At 40.2% G+C, this 21096-nt stretch overlaps 1 protein-coding gene across 2 annotated transcripts in view; it reads right to left on the bottom strand.

The window, feature by feature from the left end:
- The window catches only part of lama5 (laminin, alpha 5), a 73928-nt gene extending 53114 nt beyond the window's left edge, over window positions 1-20814 (bottom strand). For both annotated transcript variants that reach the window (XM_053481786.1, XM_053481787.1), the window contains exons 1-2: window positions 20446-20814; window positions 17651-17803 (exon numbers count right to left, since the gene is read on the bottom strand). In XM_053481786.1, coding sequence (XP_053337761.1) covers window positions 17651-17803; window positions 20446-20703 — 411 coding nt within the window. In that variant the 5' untranslated portion in view covers window positions 20704-20814. The remainder of the gene's footprint in view (window positions 1-17650; window positions 17804-20445) is intronic.
- Window positions 20815-21096: the final 282 nt, after the last annotated feature.

The following is a 21096-nucleotide window of genomic DNA, read 5'->3' as shown; positions in this document are numbered from 1 at the left end:
CATGTTAGCAAGTGAAAGGAATGTTTGGAGGTCAGTGTTCATCCGATGCTCTAATGCTTCAACGGAATGCGAGGACACAGAGGGATTTCCGCCGAAACAGGAGAAGATGCCGCAGCTGTCAACGTCCCAACACAGTATGGGCATATTGTGGCATATTTATCCATCTATTTGTGTGGATTCTGCATCTTGGTATCGAAAACAAACATGACAAAGTGTCACCTTGCCGAACGGATTTTGTCTTAAAGTCAGAAATTCCTGCAGGCACCATAAGACTTTGACATTTCTTTAATCCCTTTTGTTCTTTGTGTGAGGTTTCTCACACTTGGCAGGATAAAGCCCCCACACGTTTACCTAGTGTTCCTCCTTTGTCTTTACTTCATATTTGTCCATATCGCTCCTTTCCAGCATGACAAGTGGTTATAATTGAGGGCTTCCATTCTGCTCCTTATAGGTGATGCCACACACAGACAGCTCGAGAGGCAGCAAGACTTAAACATTTCAACACAAATCCCACACTTTTGTTAGTCTTTAAAAAAACATCCCCAGATTGGTGTGTTTCAGTGCTGTCTCTAATTGTAATCAGAAATTAAAATGTCTCTGGAAATGCATGTTTATGAACTAGGATCACCAGTAGTGGGGGAGAACCCCAAACATGTGGCGTCTTGAATTCACCACCCACATATCTACAGAATAAAACAACAAAAGTGGCACGGAGAGAACTTGTCTGGTGTTGATATGAAAACAACCAGATCTGTGTCAAGTCTGTTTTTTTTCCTCAAGGTTTCTTTCTTATGCTGTTTCTCCCCTCATCTTTTTCTCGTCTTCCGTCCTCATTAAGTGAGAGTAGGCCACAGCATAAATGGGCAGCCTTCCAAAAATCCCGATCTCGATTCACTTTTTCACTGTCCAATTTACGGTGGTGGCGGAGACTAAACCCCTGACCCTGTGATCAGAAACCCAGACCGTGGTATTAAGGGGAATTGGGTCACCATCCAGCACATCAGGCAACAGATACTTTGGATAATTTTTTATGGGGTCTGGTTGCCAGCTAGACAACTGATTGTCATTCACACACTACGGCCAATTAACCCAATCTGCACGTCTTTGGATTGTGGGAGGAAACCGGACTACCCGGAGAAAACCCACCATTCAGGGGGAGAACATGCAAACTCCATGCACACGAACCAGAGGCAGTAATCGAACCCCAACACTGGAGGTGCAGGACAACAGAGCTAACCACTAAGACACGGTGCTGCCTAAACACTAAACTAAAGATTTACAAAAGCACTTCAACTATAATTTTTACAAAAGCACTTCAACTATAATCTTTAAGCAAGCTGAAGCTAAGCATAAAACATAACACTCTAGGCTCTGCCTCACTGCCACAGAGACAGAGAACTGAGAAGTACCACATAAGTGTTCGTGAACTAGGACAGTATTTATATCGCTCCAGATTTTCCATTTCACACACCGAATCAAATCAACCATTGGTGCTGTCCACATGAAGCAAGTGTATATGGATAGATTCTCAGGACTACGGATGCTTTTGTGAACTAGCAACATATTCAACATATAACCATTAAACATATTCAACAGGCAAAAAATACAAACACAACAATAAAGACCCCTACATTTTAGATCCTTTAAGATTTGATGTTTGAGCTTTTAAATGATAGCAGGTCTTACAGCATGTCTGCATTCCTGCTGACCCAAACTGGGGAGAAATGTTTCATGTGGTCGAACGGTTACCTCAGGTTTTGTTCTTTTAAGGTGTTTAGAAAAACACAGACCGTCAGTCCTCAGGTATGGGGACTGTCAAGTGGTGACATGTAAGATCATGCTCTGTTTCCTGAAAGAGCTGAAAGCTGTTCCTTATGAGGGGCTGGCAGCTCAGGTATGTGCATGTGTGTGTGTGTGTGTGTGTGTGTGTATGTTGGCCTGAGGGGTGGTGGGGTGGGTCATCTGTTCACACCTGCTTTGCTTTGCTCCCCTTCTTTAAAAGCTCTGCTATCAAAGGGCTTCAGGAATCCCGGGCCCCTGGAGATTAGAGGAGCCAAAGTTCTACATACTGTATCTAGCATGTACACTTAGACGAAAAGTCCATGAAATTGTTTTAGGAGTTATTGATAGAGTTTTTAATAGTTATTTTCATAAAGGGTTTTAGTAGCAATCATCCCTAATAGGCAAGGACCCTATTCATGAATTCTGATCATTTGTTCACAAGAATTAGGACTAACTGCAATGTCAGAATTTATCATTTCTTTACAGTCTGTAATTTATCCTGCATAATTTATACACTTCTATTTTACTCACTCACTCGTCGTCTATACCGGTTTATTTTGTATTTACAGTCACAGGGGGCCTGGAGCCTATCCCAGGAGACTTAGGGCATGAGGCGGGGTATACCCTGGACAGGGTGCCGATTAAATCGCAGGGCACACACATACACATGCTACGGGCAAATTAAGAATTAGCCAATTAGCTTAATCTGCAGGTCTTTGGACTGTGGGAGGAAACCCACCAAGCACGTGGAGAACATGCAAATTCCATGCATACAGAGACGGGCATCGAACCCAGACCCTGGAGGTGCAAGGCGACAGTGCGCTACACCAAAATATAATTTTTTTAATTATTTTTTTTACAATTCATATTCTTATCACTTTATTGGAATATTCTATTTTTTATTTAATTCTCCTCTCCAGTGCAATTAATTCACTGAATAGAAATCTCACTTTTAAGGTTACGGGCAGTTGTATAAGCATTTCACTGCATATCATATATCTGTGTATAAACAAATAACACCTGAATTAAAATTGAGTTCTGCATTAAACCAGTGAGACTCTAAATGTAAACCAGTTCCCTGTGATTTCTACTTATATCTATTTGGAAACTGTACCAAGAACAGAGAACGTATTTGGAAATGTTGTAGAACTCAGTAGAAGTCAGGAACCAGGACTCCTGCTTTCTGATGACTTTATTTAGAGTACGGTGTGTGTATTGAAGCATGAAGTGAAGCATTTTGAGAATTCCAGACCAGATTAGCACCACGTGTAAAAAATGTTCCCATCACCTAGTCTGGCGGATCTCTTAACCTCCAATGTGTTTCTGACGTAACCTTTTCCTTTTTTCATCTGTCACTCTCTTAATCTGGCTCAAGTGTGGCTAGTCGTACTTTGTCTCTCCTGACTCTGCTATGTCTCTGGGAAAGTGCAGGTGCTGTTTTTTCGATGCTTTCCAGACCCTGTTATTGAGATATCTCTGTCTAGAGTCTCTCCCATCTGCCTTTTAACCAACACACAACACACACACTTTGCTGATCTTTTGTGTGTCTAATTGAAGGTGCACTTTGTGGCCTTGAGACTCCTTACATTCTTTGAACCCTGGCTGAAAATGAAGAAAAAAAAATACAGCAAGCAAACATTTTCCACTGGAAAAGTCAGGAAGGTTACTACAACCCAATCGACAGTTAGAGCTAAATAGATAAAGGAGATGGAGGAGTGGAGAGACTTTAAGATAACGTTTCAGACATAAAGGGAAATGAAGCAGACAGGAGAGAGATCACATCTCACGAGACGAGAAACAGTGAGAAGGAGAGAGGAAGGATTATTAAAGAAGAAAATCAGGAACAATGAAATGTAAACCATTGTCACTATTTTCCTGATGTTAAACACACCCACACACATACACATCCTCCTTTTCGATGCAGGCAAGCACACTTTACTGTAACCTAACACTTTAACTGCCAAACTGAGACTCTGCGCACCAGATGCTTAGTCCAGCACTGAGCAAGACCAACAGCTGGAAGATCTCCATAAAACACACTGCATACAGTATCTTCAATGTCCCGCATTATCTTAAAATGTTTCAGTGCCCATGCAAACATAGCGAGAGCTACAAAGAGAGAGAGCTATACAGAGCCAAGTCCAACAAACACTCACAATGTGTCTTCTGTCTAGTTTTGTTGTTTTATTATCTATAAGGTTCAATGAGAAAATGTTGGGTAATGGCCAAAAAAAAAACGTGATTTGTTTTTATGCTTGTCAGACATAATAAAGAGAATTAATGAACAGAAATATTAAATACTTTGGGTAATATTTAATAGATGTCAATACATGTTAATAATATCTGAAAGCACAGATGTAAGCACATATAAATATGCTTTTTGCAACCCTAGCAAGAACTAGAATGTTTATGCTTTGCCATGACCACCTTAGTCTCTGGATGTGATCCCTCTGACACCCCTTCGGTCTGAACTGAAGAGGGAAATTTAAATACACGAATATTAATGAAGCCCCCACTGTTCTGCATGCAGAAGTGGAACAGGATCTCTCTCTACACCTGTCTCCAAAGTGGATAGACATGACATGACTTAGTGCTGATATTCTTTCAAAGCCAGGCCTTATAAAGTATTAAACACAAGGGTGCCAAAAATTTTAAAACCAGTGTTTCGTACTAAAAGTGCACCATGTAAAAAAATGAATAGGTTTAATATATTATTAAACTAAGGATGCACTGATCGATCGGCCAGTGATGAATGGGCGATTCCGTAGCGATCGTGCACATGCTCTTGAGAGGCGTAACAGAAAAGTGTTCAAGAAAAAACTTACATGACATATACTAATCAACCATAACCATGAAACAGTACACCTAGATGTACCTCTGGGTCAATTCTAGGCACTCTGGGCATTGCTCCACGAGATCTCTAAGGATGTGCTGTAATGTCTGGTACCAGGACATGAGCGGTAGATCTTTTGGGTGCTGTGGGTTGCATGGTGGGGCCTTCATGGATCAGGCGCATCCCATGGATTGGGATCTGTGGATTTGGGTGGCTGGGTCAACAACCTTGAACTTTTTTTTCCTGCTAAGCCCCATGCATGGTGGGCTGTGGTGCACTGGGTGAAACTTTTCTGTCATGGCCAACTTGTGGGGTAGCTCAGTGGTTAAGGTATTGGACTATGGTTCGGAAAGTCCCAGGTTTAAATCCCATGACCACCAAGTTGTCCCTGTTGGGTCCTTGAGCAAGGCCCCTAACCCTCAACTGCTCAGATGTATAATGAGATAAAAATGTAAGTCGCTCTGGATAAGAGCGTCTGCCAAATCCCTAAAATGTAAATATGATCGGACCAGATAAGCTAGCCTTTGCTCCCTGTGGGTGTAGATGGGCCTGTGATCCTGGTACCATTTTAGTGGAATATAACTAATAATTAGTGTTTTTCAATTTTTTTTTGTTACAGTAGTGTTATGGCTGATTCTCATCTTTACATGTAACGCACCAACTACTGTTTTAACCATAAATCTGACTCTAAAGAAACTCCTTCCACATGTAGCGCCACACTACACATCAACTACCAGCAAATCATTTTACAAAAATAATTCTGTACAGTTCCCCTTATGAAAGAGGCTTTAGTAATGATTAAAATAAGCATGTCTACACTGAGTCTCAGTCTCATTACAATGTACTACAAGACAAGACAGTGAACGTCCTCGCTAAATAAGGTAAAATGAGAAGCGATAAAATGTGCTACATGTAGCATGAAGGTCAGTAAAACTTCAAGGGTAACTGACATTAAATCACACATTTATTTCCAAGCTGCTGGTGGCCATATGATTCTTAGATTCTTAGAATCTTCTCTCGTGTGCTCAAATCGGAAAGGTTTCCATACGAGATGGGGGTATAAATCACCGAAACAGGCTGCTCCAGGGTAAAGGGAGGATGTAAAGGTATTTACCCTGTCTTTCACCTTCCCCTCCCCTCTCATGTCCTCCCCAATGGGCCATTGAGAGTATAAAGAGCCAGAAGAAAGGCTCAGACTAGAATTCATGTTGACCGGCCAAAAACAAACATTTACCTTCTCATTAACATGGCATGCATTCTCTCTAACTCATTTTCACCTCTTTTGCAAGCTCTCTCTTGCGTTATACAACTGAGGATTCTATTGTTACAGTCAGGTATGCAGTGAGAACGTGTGAGGGACATACACCAGGGAAGAAGGTAAACCTTAGAGAAAAACCTTTGATTAAATAAACAAGTTATGTTAAATTAGAAATAAAAATACAATGACAACAAAGTCAGCTATAGTATTTTCAGACCTGAACTGTCATAAGAACTGAGTTCTTCAGGAGACCTTTGCTAGGTTTGTCGCAGTCTGGACATTATTCATCATTATTTCTTTTTCTTAGCTGTCACTATCTTCAGCTATATTGAAAGTCCCTATTTGTTCTAGCTCCAAATCAGAGGTCCTATTCATAGCGGCATTTGTGGAAATTGTGGATGACACATCGATTTCCGAAATCCCACTTGCCGGTTTGCTGGGAATTTAAAAAGACGTTGTTGTCTCCACAAAGAAGACATGAACATTCTAATATTAGCCTGACTTTATTCATGGTTACTGTGGTACAGTGATGCATCCATAATGAATAATCCTCATGTTACCAGAACTGTACGGAAATCTTCTACAGATTTCTAAAACCCAGTTACCCAAACAACCCCAATTTCTTTATCAGGTTGTCCCTAATGATTTACCCAGAGGTAAAGGGGCAAGAAAAAGCTCTCTGAGATGACATGAAAAAAAAACCGTGAGTGGAACCCATCCTTATTTGGTTTATACCAGATAATGCCTTCTATAATTGTGCTATAACTGTGCAATAAGGTTGAAAGTGTCAATATGCTGATGACCAAACAAATGCAAAGAATCAATAATATGTTCATATGTTGATTTTGGCCTGGATTTGCCACTCAGGCAGCAGAACACAGCTGAACAATGTTAAATAAAGGCAGTGTACATACACCATTTTAATAATGCACATATTTACTTCATGCAGTTATCCAATTTGTCAATTATGTGGCAGCAACAAGCAACCAAGAGCTTCAAATAATATTTACATCAAACACCAGAATAGAGGAAAATGTGTTCTCTGAGCCATGCCTGTTGGTGCCAGATGTTCTGGATTTAAGTATTACAGATACTTCTGATCGCCTGGGATTTTTACACACAACATTCCTAAAGTTTATACAGAATGATGTGGGGGAAAAAACAACAACATTTGCGCGAGTAGCAGTTCTGACTTGTTGTTTAGGGAGGTTGAAGAGACATGACCACATTTTTTTAAGCTACCAGGAAGAGACACACAGAGACCTATGAATCACCCAAGTATTATGGTGATAGATGTTCAGGCCAGTGATTAGTATACTGGTGATGCTGAATCCTGAGTGGTTGGAACAGACAAGAGGGAAAATGAGGTTGCTGCTGAGGGCGTTACACATAAACAAATTTTTTTTTTATTGTATCTTCAGGCACTTTGCAGCCTGTCACAGTAAAACATTTGTTTCTAATGGTTATAATTGAATAGGAAATAAGAAATGTTGAGTGGCTCAGAACATTTTTACATATTTACAGCTGTGGTCAGCGTCTCAGCATGTACCTGTGAATACGAAAGGTGTGTTCCTATTTAAGTGGATGGTAGGTGTATCTACAAGAACTGTATATGTTCTCCTCAGTGGATAAGCGTCCCATGAAACTTTAAAGACAGTGAAGACAGAATTGAAGTTGCTTTGACTGAAATAGATATAAGATAACAGCTTTGCCTGTTCAGCAGATAACAATTTCTTTACTTCGTTTTGCCTGTCACGGGCACTTTTGTAGACTTGCTTATAGACAGCAGTTGCAATCTAGCAAGATAAGATATGCGCTCTTCAAACCAAACTTTCATGTCCTCCTAGAGAGCTAAATGTCTTGCAGCTTAGAACAGCTAATTATTCTATACTGTAGCAAACCAATATTGTATAGAACAGAGTTTTTTAGACCATGAAGTCTGGGGTCTGTTTTGGTTAATCCAAAACATGTAGGTTTACAAATAAGGACAAACCTTGATTTACAGTAATGTGTTCTGTCACTGAAAAGTCCAGGAATAAGAAATGGTACTAATAAACAACCACAATGATACTGTACACATACCAATACTGAATGATTGGATTAGGTTCCTGGGTTTCCCAGGGAGTTGTTGACAATTGTGTTACACTTAACAGGGGTATCGTACCACATGACCCCAGTGCTGCCTGGAAGTTGAACTTTTGTCCACAGGTTGGTTTTATGAGCCAAGTTAGTTTTCCAGACTGTGCAATTTAAAACCAGTGTTTAAAGATTCTTAGACAGAGTAGAATATCTAATGTACACTCAGGCACTAATTTATAGTTTTGTGGGATAAAAAACTTGCGCACTTACGCTGATTCACTGGTATGCTTTATAATGTTTTATACACCAAACTAGTACATTTCTGTGGCTTTGCTTTAATGACTATTATTGAGTTTGAGGCACAAGGTACAAAATATAAGCTGGAAGGAATGTGAGTGTTGTTGGTACGCAGTATGATTAACAAAACTTGTAACTTGAGCAACAGTTAGTGTATATGCAAAATAATATAACAGAAGCGCAGGTATACAATTTGTGAGAGCTTATTTATTCCAGGATCCAATTCTTAATATGCATTATTAATATAAAAGTCAAATTTTCCTTTCATCAAACAAGGGGAGTTCAAGTCAAACCGGAATTTTTGATTGAAAAAAAGTAGAACTCTGTAATGAGAGTAAAAACTAACTTTATTTCTCTATACAATCCCCTGCCACACTATTGCACTTACCCCAGCACTTACCCCAGTGCTGTTTCACGAGTGCTGGGATGCCATCAAAATAGAAATTTTCATCAGTACATCGGTATGATCAGACTGTATGCTTTACATCTCAAACTCTGGCCTCCCAGGAACTCCTTTAATGGCCCAAACATGTGAAAATCGCTTGAACTGAAGAAAGGATTGTATGAAGGACATGGCAGTTACCCTGAGTAGAGTTCCTATAATTTGCAAGTCGTTGTTGGTCTTTCGGCTGCTCCCGGCAAGAGGTCGCCACACCCGAATACCCAGTCCACACTACAACTTAGCACAGGTTTTACGCCGGATGCCCTTCCTGACCCTCCCATTTTATATTATTTTTTTGGGGTTTGGGCACTGGCTGGGAATCGAACCCGGGCCTTCCGCATGGCAGGCGAAATACCTACCACTGAGCCACCAATGATTTTCAAGGATCAGGCGTTCCACTCGGTCAATGTTCACAGGAACAACTGCAGTCACTAGGATCATCATTCACAGACATACAGACTCCTTGAAAACGTTTGCACCATTCTAATATTTAATAAGAGTCTCATGTACTGTGCATAAAGTCTTTTGTAAATGTCAAATATTCTTACACCTCCATTAACAAGAAATGTCATTATAAGTCCCGGTTTGACTCGAACGCCGCTTGTTTTCAGTCTGCAAACAAATTACTCATTAATATTTACAAAATCTCCAAAACCAACTATACTTTCAGAATAAACTTGTAGTATACATGAATAAACATTTATAGCAAAATTGGGATAGGAATTTATATCAAATTATGAAGGCAAGGGCAAGTCACATTATAGCATGATTTAGAATATAAGAAAATGCAACTAAATAAGAAAAAAGTAATAATTTCAGTGTATAACAACTATATAACATATGAGTGCAGATATCATGTCTGTCTTGTCGCAACCTCTAAAAGCAAGTGTGTGATATATCTACATACTGGCCCAGATTAGGACTGCTGATACTGAGGTAGTGTATAAAGGTAGAGGTATATGTTCCCTGTGTGTTGTAGGTCACACAAGAGGAATAGTTTCCTATTCGTTTGCTTGCGATATGAAATCTCCAGGTTGGGTTTCTGGGTATAATGTGTAAGCCTGTCGCCATGCAAAGAATGCTATCACATACATGGAGCACAGATAAGGCGGGTCACACTACAAAGGCTGTGTACATAGTCATTAAAAAGTCAGAAGCCTGCTTTGTTTTAACACACACACACACACACATACACACATGGTGAGATGGGAAGGGTGAGGGCTCAGATGGGTTTGGTAGTAACTTTTTTCTAGCTTTTATGTGATGGAGACTTTATAGGCGCTGAGAAGCAGGTCTCGACAGGCACCGGGAGTCTTGCACCTTTTCTGAACCCCTTCCCCAGCACGCGCGCGCACACACACACACACACACACACATATCTATTCTGAGCTGTCCTGTCATGTAGAAAATCGACAGCTTTTTGCCCCATCATTCCTGATTGGATTTACTCCCCACTCACACACACACACACACACACTCGTCATGCATCACTGCTAAATGACTTTAAATTATTAACTGCATCCCCAAAGGGGGTGAAAACATTTTGTATTACAAAAAGCAGCTTCTATGGAGCTGAAAACGAATTATCCACAGCGATACATCTTACTCTTTTACACAGATGTTTTCAAATCTTCAACTGTTTCCTCTCCACTGCTGTCTCTCGTCAGACTCCCTTTGTATAACCGCTGAAACAGGCTGACTTTTTCTCTTTGAACTTCCCACTTGCTCGCTTGCTGCGGCTGCTCCTCTGCAGAGGTCAGCTAAACATTTTTCATCTTCGCTTCTTCGCTCTGGTCAGTGGGAGACAAGCGCCTGACGTCCAGCTCTGATCTCCGCCAAGGGAGTGAAGGAAACTCTGACCTGCCTGGAAACATTTCCTCTCCATAAGAGAAAAATCTTTTAAAGATGAGAGGGGAACGCTAAAGCGGGAGAAAACCAGGAGAAGCAGTTCTGCTGACGAACAGGAGCTAGTGGTTGTGTGTGTGTGTGTGTGTGTATGTGTGTGTATTACTAACACATAAAGACTGATATTGAAAGATACAAAAATAATAAGACACTTGAACACAGGAGTGCGTGACCAAGAAAAGAAAGGTCAAAGATTTTCAGTGATGTGGGCTAAAGGAATGCAGTGAGCTGGTGATCAACAGAACAATGATCTCACACAGTTAACCACAATGATCTCCAAAATTATTGGCACTTTTCATAAAAATAGGCAGAAACCTTTGTATGAAATACAGTTAAACCTTGGATTGCGAGAATAATTTGTTTCCAAAAGAGTCACTGATCACTGACTATCTGATCATTTTGATTCATACACATTTATCACATATTATACAAATTTCCATGTTTTTCTTTTGATTGTTTTATAGTGGTGTAATGCTGTAGCAATGTTGCCTTGCACCTTCAGCGTCTGGGTTCGATTCCCGTCTCTGTGTGCATGGAGTTTGCATGTTCTCCCTGTGCTTGGTGGTTTTCCTTCGAGTACTCCGGTTTCCTCCCACAATCCAAAGACATGTAGGTTAGGCTAATTGGCGTTCCCAAATTACCTGTAGTCTATTAGTGTGTGTATGTGTGTGTGCCCTGCGATTCGATTGGCACCCTGTGTGAAAGTGTGAAATCCATTCAGTGCAGCTGTGTTAGCTTCAAACCCAAATTAGATTATTATTATTATTATTATTATTATTATGAAGGATATTATTGATCATTTAAAAGCTGCTTTCATCATTTATTGTGAAAATGCTCTATAATGACTAACACAAATAAGAAATAATAAAACAAGATTACTACTGTAATAGTGATGCTTACAGGGTTCATTTTAAATTAGTGAAAACGAATCTAAAATATTTAATATTCTAAATATTATGTTTTAACAGCATAGTACTTACTAAAGATTACGTTTTATATTCTGATTATGAAACAAGTGCAAGTGCAAGTAACATGTCTCATTCAACAGTCTCATTCTGAGCAGCTTCTCATTCACAGGGTGTGAAACACTGTATTTCCTCATGGAGTGCCAGGAAGAGATTTAAATATAGCATAGCTTGCCAACTATCACACTGGTATGGAATTTTTAAACATAAATTTAATTACACAATAAAATGAAAACAGTTACGATACATTCACAGGTCTAGGGACAAAGAATAAAGGTTTGTTTTATAAGCCAGTATGCTTGTACGAGTTGCGGTTTACTTAGCTTAATCTCAAACCAGGAACTGATTAAAACTTCTGTTTTTCTCCCCAAAGATGGGAATTGAACAGGGGCCAGTTTGGCCCAGCTCCTTGACCTATTGGATGTTTAGAGATGAGTACATTTCTTGCACCAGTGAACCTGTAAATAGCTGATTTCCAAAAGCTGATGGTGCGTGCAGAGGTCTTAAAGTCCATAAACAATAAAGCTGTTCCCAGAGCCGGCTCTTGGGCTAGTTACTGATTTACATACACAGACAGTCTTATTGCGAAACCCTTCAAATGTCAAAAAATGCACAAATGGATAACTGTACAAAACAACTATTCAATACTGTGCATCATATGTCATCATACAAAAAACAAGCAAGGGCTTACAAATGTCTTAAAACCCTTAGGCTTTATGTGACATTATCTGCCTATTATTGTTAATCCATCCCTTTTAAAATGGAAATGTACAGCAGATTGGGGATCGAAGACGGGAGGTGACAAACAGTACATGTATATCCAAGTGAAGTGAAGCCATAGTTAAGACTAACCCTAACCCTAACCCTAGCTGGAATTAAGATCAAGGCAAGTCTAAAACCTGAACTAACCAAGATCAAGTCCAGACCGAGTCTTAAGGACTTTGAGGCCATGTCAAGTTTAAGTTCAAATGAAAATAAGTCCAAATCTACACCAGAAATCTCTAAGCCGTTATTATAACGAGATGGCATTATGCCAATCATTATGCTTTGTTTGCGGGAAATAGGAATAACTTCTTATCAAACAAGAAAAGACAACACATACAATTGAAAGAAAAAAAACTCAAGAGTCAAGACCATTGACAAAAAGTAAGACAAAACCAATCAAATCAGTACAAATAATGTCTACTCAAGCTAAGCATAATGATTCCAAAACAGAAAGGAACCAACAAGTAGCTCCCTAATGTGTAATGAATAACAATACTTTCCTTTGTTGTTTTATAGGTGTGGGGAAACCAGAGAATCTGGAGGAAACGCTGACAGACGGAAAACAAATGAATAAGGGTAAATGTAGCTCAGGACCCTGAAACAATTTCATATTTTCTACATACAGTATTTAGTCTCCCATACACCTGTATATCGTCACAGTAAAACAGCACATATCTTCTGCTTCTGGCGATAACAAAAAAAGTGCAGGGGATTGAGGGCCAGAGGCTTAAACACCACGTATGGTGAATCAGTGGTGATTGATGCCTGCGGTGGTCTCCAGTGAACTCTGTGACTTTCAGTCTCTCACCAAGACAAGCTGCTACATTCCAGTGACATGAATAATGGGGTTCAAAAAAAAGGAAAAAGTAAATTCCTTTCTGATTATGTATCCAACTAAATTTAACTTGAACTGACACACACGTGCCACCTAAACTCTTCCAACATCATCATCTCTCTCTCTCTCCATCTCTCTCATACATCACTGCAGGTTTATGCAGACAATTTAAACAAGAGAGTGGAAGATCTGAGTGAAACAAAAGGCAAGACAGAAAGATAATATACTATGATAAAAAGATTAATGTGAACACCGTGTCTCATAAATACAGAGGTGAGAGCAAAAGCAGAATAATGGAAACTTTTCTCAATTTGAAAACTTGATGGGACAGTATGGTCACTATGGACATCTCCTATGTACAGTGATCCCTACCCCAAACTAACCCCTACCCCACACTAACCCCTTATTGGACTTTAATAGCATACACCCCTGGACTCTAACACCCCTGGACTTTAATAGCATAGAGGTCATCAGTATAACTATAATATAATTTTGTTTTTATATTTTGGTCTGTCCATGGGCCATCCAGCATTTTGGACGACAGCTACTCCCCTCTCTGTTTTATAAATTTTTTGGGGGGGGGTTTTCCAGATTTTTTCCCTAATTTAGTCACGTCCAATTCCTCCCCGTCACTAGGGGGCTCCCACATTAGCCGACCGCATCTTTTCGAACTGCTCGCTCGCACACCATTGGGGGCGGTGTAACACACTCGGAGGACAGTGCTAACCGTTTCTTCCGCTTGCGTGAGCTCACAGACACCCCTGATTGGCTGTAGAGCCGTGATTAATGTGGGAGCACCAAGTACCTCTCATCCCTCCCCTCTGAGAGAGCTCTCTCTAGACCTCCAGCTGCAAGAGGTTACAGCATCACCCAGGGATCGAACCAGCGGTCTCCGGATGATAGGGTGAGCACTTTACCACTGCGCCACTCGGAGGCCCAACTCTGGACACATATCTGTCTTTCGTGTGGCAGTTACTGTAGGGAGTGGGTTGCCAGCTCAACGCCGATTGTCATTCACACACACTATAGGCAATTTGGGAACACCAGTTAGCCCTACCCTGCATGTCTTTGGACTGTGGGAGGAAACTGGAGTATCCAAAGGAAACCCACCAAACACAGGGGGGAGATGCAAACTCTATTCACACATGCCCGAGGATTCAAACCCTTAACTACTAAACCAGCATGCTGCATGATATTAGTTATAGTTGTTTACATGAAAAACGTCCTAGAAATATTTTCTAAATTAGTTCCTAAATAGTGTGGGAACCCTGAACATAAAACTGAATAGCACAGTTTTCCCAGGAGATTCTATATTAATTCTCTCGAAAGCTAAACTGGAAAAAGAGCAAGCACTCCAAGACTTTGGTCAGATGCTCCCTTTCCATGGACTTGGCAAGAGAAAGCCAGATCCCAATCAGCACTGGAAGGCTGCTATTGAATCAGAGAGAGGAAGCAGAGGTCGAAACAAACAGCCTGATCTGACGCTTTCCCATCAGTTACACAGAGAGAGTGAGCGAGAGAAAGTGAGCACTATTAATGGCAGTGTGGCTCACTCAATGGCAGGAAACTGTAGAGTCCTTACAGTTGGCACCATGCCCTTCTCTGCACATGACACACAATGGAGCACTATTTTGCCTTTGACACTCACACTTGATACCGACACAGGAAAAGGGCACAACTTTCCCTTTAAATAAACAATGTAAAAGTCGAATTCTAAGGTGTTGAAATTAAAGACTGGGGTATAATGTGCACTTACTGTAAATGCATCAATGTTAATTTAAAAACGTTGAATCCCAATCAAATAAAATATTTAAGTTAAACAAACAAAAAAAACAGTAAATAATTGTACCATTATATTTATTCATTTATTCATTTTCTACACGGCTTGTTTTGTGTACAAGGTCACAAGGGCCTTGAGTTTTTCCCATAAGGCAGGTACACACTGGACACAGTGCTAATCCATCCCAGGGTACGCACACACACATACACACACTATGGGTAATTTGGGAACAACAAATAACCTAATCTGCATATCTTTGGACTGTGTGAAAAAACAGCACCAGGAGGAAACTCCATGGACACAGACCAGAGGTGGGAATCGAACCCTAGACCCTAGAGGTGTGAGGCGACAGTGCTAATCACTATACCACCATGCATTAACCTTAGGAAATAAAATTTATTCTAATAACATATACTCTACCTCTATATCAACATTTTAGAGCTACATGAGGCCATAATCACTTTTATAAGTGTACGGCTAAATGTATTACAATTTAAAAATATAACAATATAAATTACCAAGTCCATGTAACAAATATGCTGTACACTATACACATGCAAACGCATTTTATTAAAGAAAAAAAAAATGGAAAAACGAGAGATCCTTTTGCAGGGTGCTCAGGGCACAGGGCGGAGTACGCCCTGGTAGGGGTGCCAAACACACGCAGCCATACATTACAAGCAGTTTCCAAACACCAATCAACCTGAACCACATGTCCTCGGACTGTGGAGGAAACCGGAGTACCAGGAGGAAACCTACCAAGCACAGGGAGAACATGCAATCTCTATTCTAACCCTTAACCTTGAAGATGGGAGAGGACACACACAAGCCACCATGCTTGAGTTCAGTTGTTTAAATTTCAAATTGTTCCACTGACTACATGAAACCAACATCCTGGTTCTTTAGTGCCTCTAAGACTTTACTGGATACTTAACTTGAGATTTCACTAAAGGTAAAGTTTAGTTTACTGTACTGTACATTTGCTAATGTATAGTACAGTATTTATTTTCCTGCTTTTATTTAAAGATGCATAATTGCATTTTTCAATTAAGTGTATTTGTTTAAAAAGATGATTTCTGACGTACCACAGAGGCAAATTATCTTTCTCTTTTGTAAGAAATTCCTGGATAGTGTTTCCACACCTAATTCCTGTATAGTGATTGTAGTCACCATCACTGAGATCAGACCTTTAAATCATCTATGCATTTACATAAACTGTCTTTGTGTACATATACAGTATAGAAACAGTGATACTTTGTTGACGGAGGTTTTTTGAATTTGTAATATCTTCACGATGTTTCAAGTAGGTTTAAACATTTGTAGCTTTAATCCTTTGAACTACAGATGCTGGGCCTTGAGCACAAAGGCCTTGGACAGGACCAAGAGGTGGATGGGTGGATGGGAGGCACTTGAAGCAAAAGCAAAGGAATGAGGGAGGGGGGAAGGACTGAAAAGAAGGGCGGGAAGAAAAAAAGCAGAGTTGAGGTGAGGGGGTAATTTGGGCTAGGCCCCAGTGCAGGTTGAGACAGATCGTGTTAACAGGAGCATTCCAATCTCATTCTCCTGCTCCGGGGGTCAAAAGGACCCCACTGCTTGTACTCGACACACACACTAATGCCACACACAAACACACAGGTAAACGTATTCTGAGAAATAAGGCATTCTGGTCCTTAAATTCCAACCTGAAAATCCTCTACATTAAAACTGAAGACACAGAAATCTCTCTCAGCCTCTTTTTCTTGGCCATATTTGATTGTCCTTGTGTTGCTTTTTAATCAGCTGGTTTCACAGACACTCCCACACAGAACACACAGCACAAAGCCGGTTACAGTCCCTGACTGTACGGTCGGCTAACACAAAAACATCCAAAGTGCTCGGCTGCTATCACGTTGCTAACCTGAGTTGTGACAGAATGGAAATATCGTAGCCCAAAGGCAGGAATGTCAGACCTGATTTCACAGCTAGGATAAGAGCATGTCACTACTGTAATTACTTCGCTTTCTGCTCCCCGTCACTTACAGAGAAAGATGAGACAATACTTTGGTCAAGGATATCAAACAGATTCTGTACAGATTCTTCATCAATTGCATTATTATTTGTTAAAATAAACTTTCTATCACTAAATTTCAAAAATCTAATTAGGCCTCAAACAAGCGCTATCTTTTTCTTCCTGCCCTTTGCTTTCTTTCTAAACTCCCTCTTGTTGACCTGGCATGTGCAATCCTATGCCAGAAAGTGTTTAGTCAGTACAATAGCTGGTGGTGGGGGTGAGTGTGTGGGAAATTAATAGGTGTGGGAGTTTACGGGTTACGAACTGAAGAGTGTTTTTTTTTAAGCAGTTAAAAAATTAGCTGATGAAAAAATTACATACATACATACAAAAACAAATTGTTGTAATCAGAAGTAAACAGCTGCAGCTATTGAATGCAACGGGATCGCGTTCAACTCGAGATCCCATTCTCAAATTCTAAACAGGAAAGCCATCCAAACTAGTGTGTGTTATGTAGAGCAGCGCTGAGTAACACGTCTGTAGGTGTTATTGTGATCTTTACACAATAGGGAAAAAAGAGTGGACAGTTTGTTTGTGCATGTGTGTGTGTGTGAGAGAGAGAGAGAGAGAGGGAGAGAGAGAAAGAGAGAGAGCTAGCAAAGTAAATAGACATGATGAGAGAGAGTGAGAGAGACAGAAAGAGTAAGAGAGAGACACACCTGTCCCAGGTCCAGCGTGACATTCACTTGGTTGTATTCAGTGCTGCGAGAAAGGGGAGGACTCTGCCACCATCTTTCAGTTCCATCAATAGCATTAGTGATGGGATGGGCTCGATTGCTGTCTGCCGTGTCACATATGTCGCAGTACTGGCCCTGAGAAAATAAAAAAAAGAAGAACAAATAAAGATTTTACAACACATTTCCACCCCACATATGCAGTACACAGTAATTGCGTCAGTACACAGGACTGCTGCGTCTCCTGTGAGAGCATTTCACAACTTGTGCCGTTAAGTGTCAAGTCAAAATAGGCTGGAAACTTGTACTCATATATTCAAGCTCAGATACGGCAGCTCTCATCACGCCCCAACTTCATGCATGAGAGAAGTCTGACAAAGGTGTGCGTGTTTGATTGCGACTAAAAGAGGGAGAGAGTAAAATTGTTGGAAGTAAGTGAGTAAAAAAAAATCCAAAATTTCACTACAAAAAAACAAACAAACAAAGATTTAAGACTGATGATGCTTCTTCCTGCTGAATAGTTAAGGAATTTTGAAGCCTTAGAAAGCTCAACATGAGAACGTTGAGAAGGTCAGGGCCTATGGGTGTCCCTGCCACACAATGATCCTTAAGCCTTCACCACTTCCACTTATTTCTGTTAATCCAGACTTTAGAACAAAATGGAGAATGTTACCCTGGCAACAAACCTCTGAGGAATTACTTCATTACTGGTAAAAAAAAAAAAAATTCTGCATTGAATTATGATGCCTAGCAGTTCTTTAACAATACATGATAGGTTTATTGCCCAGGAATTTTATAGTCTCTTTAAACAGACTGCAGAGGGTTTCCCCAGTAAGTATCCTGATGCTTTTAATTAACAGTGAAATCTACACTAGTAGGTAAAAAAAAAGTCCAGTACATCCAATAACAACTAGGTAGGTCAGGAAGTTTAGGTAAAACATATTGTTAAATTAATCCATCAAAGAGCTGTTGTTATGACTGACGAAAATGCCGGAAATCACAGAGTAAGCAAACTTTTTAAAGCTTAATCCCTAACTCACAACTGTTCTTAAACCAAATGACTTTTACTTAATGACTAGTTCAATGGAATATTCAGATATACACAAGTCTAAGAAACAATGTTTTGTCTAAAAGAAGAAGCAGCATAAAAAGTCCATGTTCCTATTTTTTAATTTTGAGATATTGGGCATGTGATGGCTCCCTAATTCTCCCTAATTCTTTATTGGATTCATGCATAATAAATGCATTAACAAGTGAATAAATTAATGCATAACTTTAAATAAATGCCACTGCATCAGTCTTTTTTTTTACCAAAGATAAGTGTGCTTATGACCTGAGATTCGTTCTATTATTAAAGTTGATAAATTGTCAACAAACACTGATTAAAAGAGGATTTATTAATGGATTATCAAGAAGGAATTTAGGAATACACTTTAGCACTAATGAATCATATACTGTATATAACAGATCTAAATATATCTGCCTAAGAAGGCCCAGTTATTTATCCGCAGATCACTTCAGCTCTATCTCACACAGAAATGGAAGGCTTTAAATAGAGTTGACTTGCTCCACATTAGGATTGCATTTGATCTGACACATTGAGCTCTCAGGTCTCTGTTCCCTAAGGCCTTATGCATGGACCAAATGCCACAAATTCCTTAGAGGGAGAAAATGCTACTAGTAACGTTACACCAGACTTCGCATTTTACAATGTTTGAAGATCTCACCAACCTGTTAACCGCCAGACCCCAGGAGGAGCTAGGGATGAGCTAAAGTGGACCGCTAGCTCGGAATGGACACCTACGGTGCTGAATAAACATTTGCAGACTGGGAGAGGAAAATGCAGTAACTCTTACAATGGTTCCTGAGAGCACAGCTGGAACTTTAGGAAATATTCAGGAATACTTATATTACATATATATTTACATTGTATATAGTTCAATTAAACATATGAACTGTTAGGGACAATCTGACCATTTTTATTTATACATATTTTTCACACATGTCATACTCCTTTCCCTAATTTTCTTTTGATTCTGTAAAGCTGCTTTGTTACAATGACTGTTTTTAAAAGCGCTATACAAGCAAATCTGGGTTTTTACCCAGATTTTTACCTGGAAAGGTGCGAAAGGTGTAACATTAACACTTTGTTCTAAATGGCCATCACAGTCCAATACCAAGTACAGTGTAAACTTATTATACATTTCAGACTGGATGGCAGATTTTGAACACATGAAAGGGTAAGGGTACTCCACAGCCTTTTGCAAAACTTTATGGTGCTGAACTAGATTGACTCAAATGGACAAAAAAGTGTTATTACTTTTTACAGACCTGTAACAGTACAGTTTATGAATTTAACTGGATTAATGAATCTACTAGTACAACGCCAGTGAGCAGTGTTGCCAGCTCCGCTCTTATCACTCCGCATTACACCTGATCTCCTGCTTGTATTTACTCTGTTGCTGTTCTCGAAATTTTGATTACATTAGATTTAAAGGCAGTATACTACCACATGCATCATCAACAATATGAGTTACTTTTCGATTAAACACAAAATCATTTTGTTTACCTGGAAAACAAAAACTATGCAAAGCAATGCAAGTAGAATATTTTTCTTAAATAAAGAGCGCGTATGTTGAGCAGGTTTGGCAACCATCACACAGCGCAACCTGCTCGTGAAGAAAAAGTAATGGGACCGTGATACAGTTTGTATTTTACACGGTGTGTTTTATACATATAGAGAGTAAATATCATCATCCCAAATCAAACCCACTCTTCACCTGGATGGTTTGGCTCGGGTCCCCTGATACAGGCCCTCCGACCAGTTTGCAGTAGAGGTCCTGGACCGGGCGGCTGTGCTCGTCTTCTCCGCAGGTGGCTGTCGCTGTGATTTTTGTGCCTTCTGCCAAATTGAAATAAGGCGGATGGAGGCTGAATCCGTTCACTCCGTCCGTCGGTAAGTCCTGCGCGGCGGCGCCGCAAACACGCAGCAGCAGAAGAAGAAGAAAGAGCTGGAACTCCGCGCGTCCTCGCGCCATCTTTCACCTGCGCGCGCTGCTGTACTCCGAGTACTGAGAGCTGTGAGGGGAGAGAAAGTCTAACGCGGGCAGTGAGGAGACGCGCTGGTGTTAACACAACTCATCACACACACACACACACAGAGGGGGGGAACGCGGGCGGAAAGTTGGAAAGCTGTACTTGTCCTTCTGTGTGTGTGTGTGTGTGTTTCTAATGGGCACCTCTCTCTCTCTCTGTCTCTCTCTCTCTCTCTCTGTCTTTCACACACACACAAACTTTACAACTACTGCTGCCGAGATCACTTATGAAGCATCAAAGTAAAATTAAAAATAAATTTCAATGTTTTGCAGAAAGCTGCCTACTAATAATAATAACTTTATAAACAGTCAGACTGGTGTCACACCATCGTGTCT

Source organism: Clarias gariepinus, chromosome 22 (assembly GCF_024256425.1).
Source record: "Clarias gariepinus isolate MV-2021 ecotype Netherlands chromosome 22, CGAR_prim_01v2, whole genome shotgun sequence".
Classification (NCBI taxonomy): Eukaryota; Metazoa; Chordata; class Actinopteri; order Siluriformes; family Clariidae; genus Clarias; species Clarias gariepinus.
This window is presented reverse-complemented; position numbering and strand designations above follow the sequence as displayed.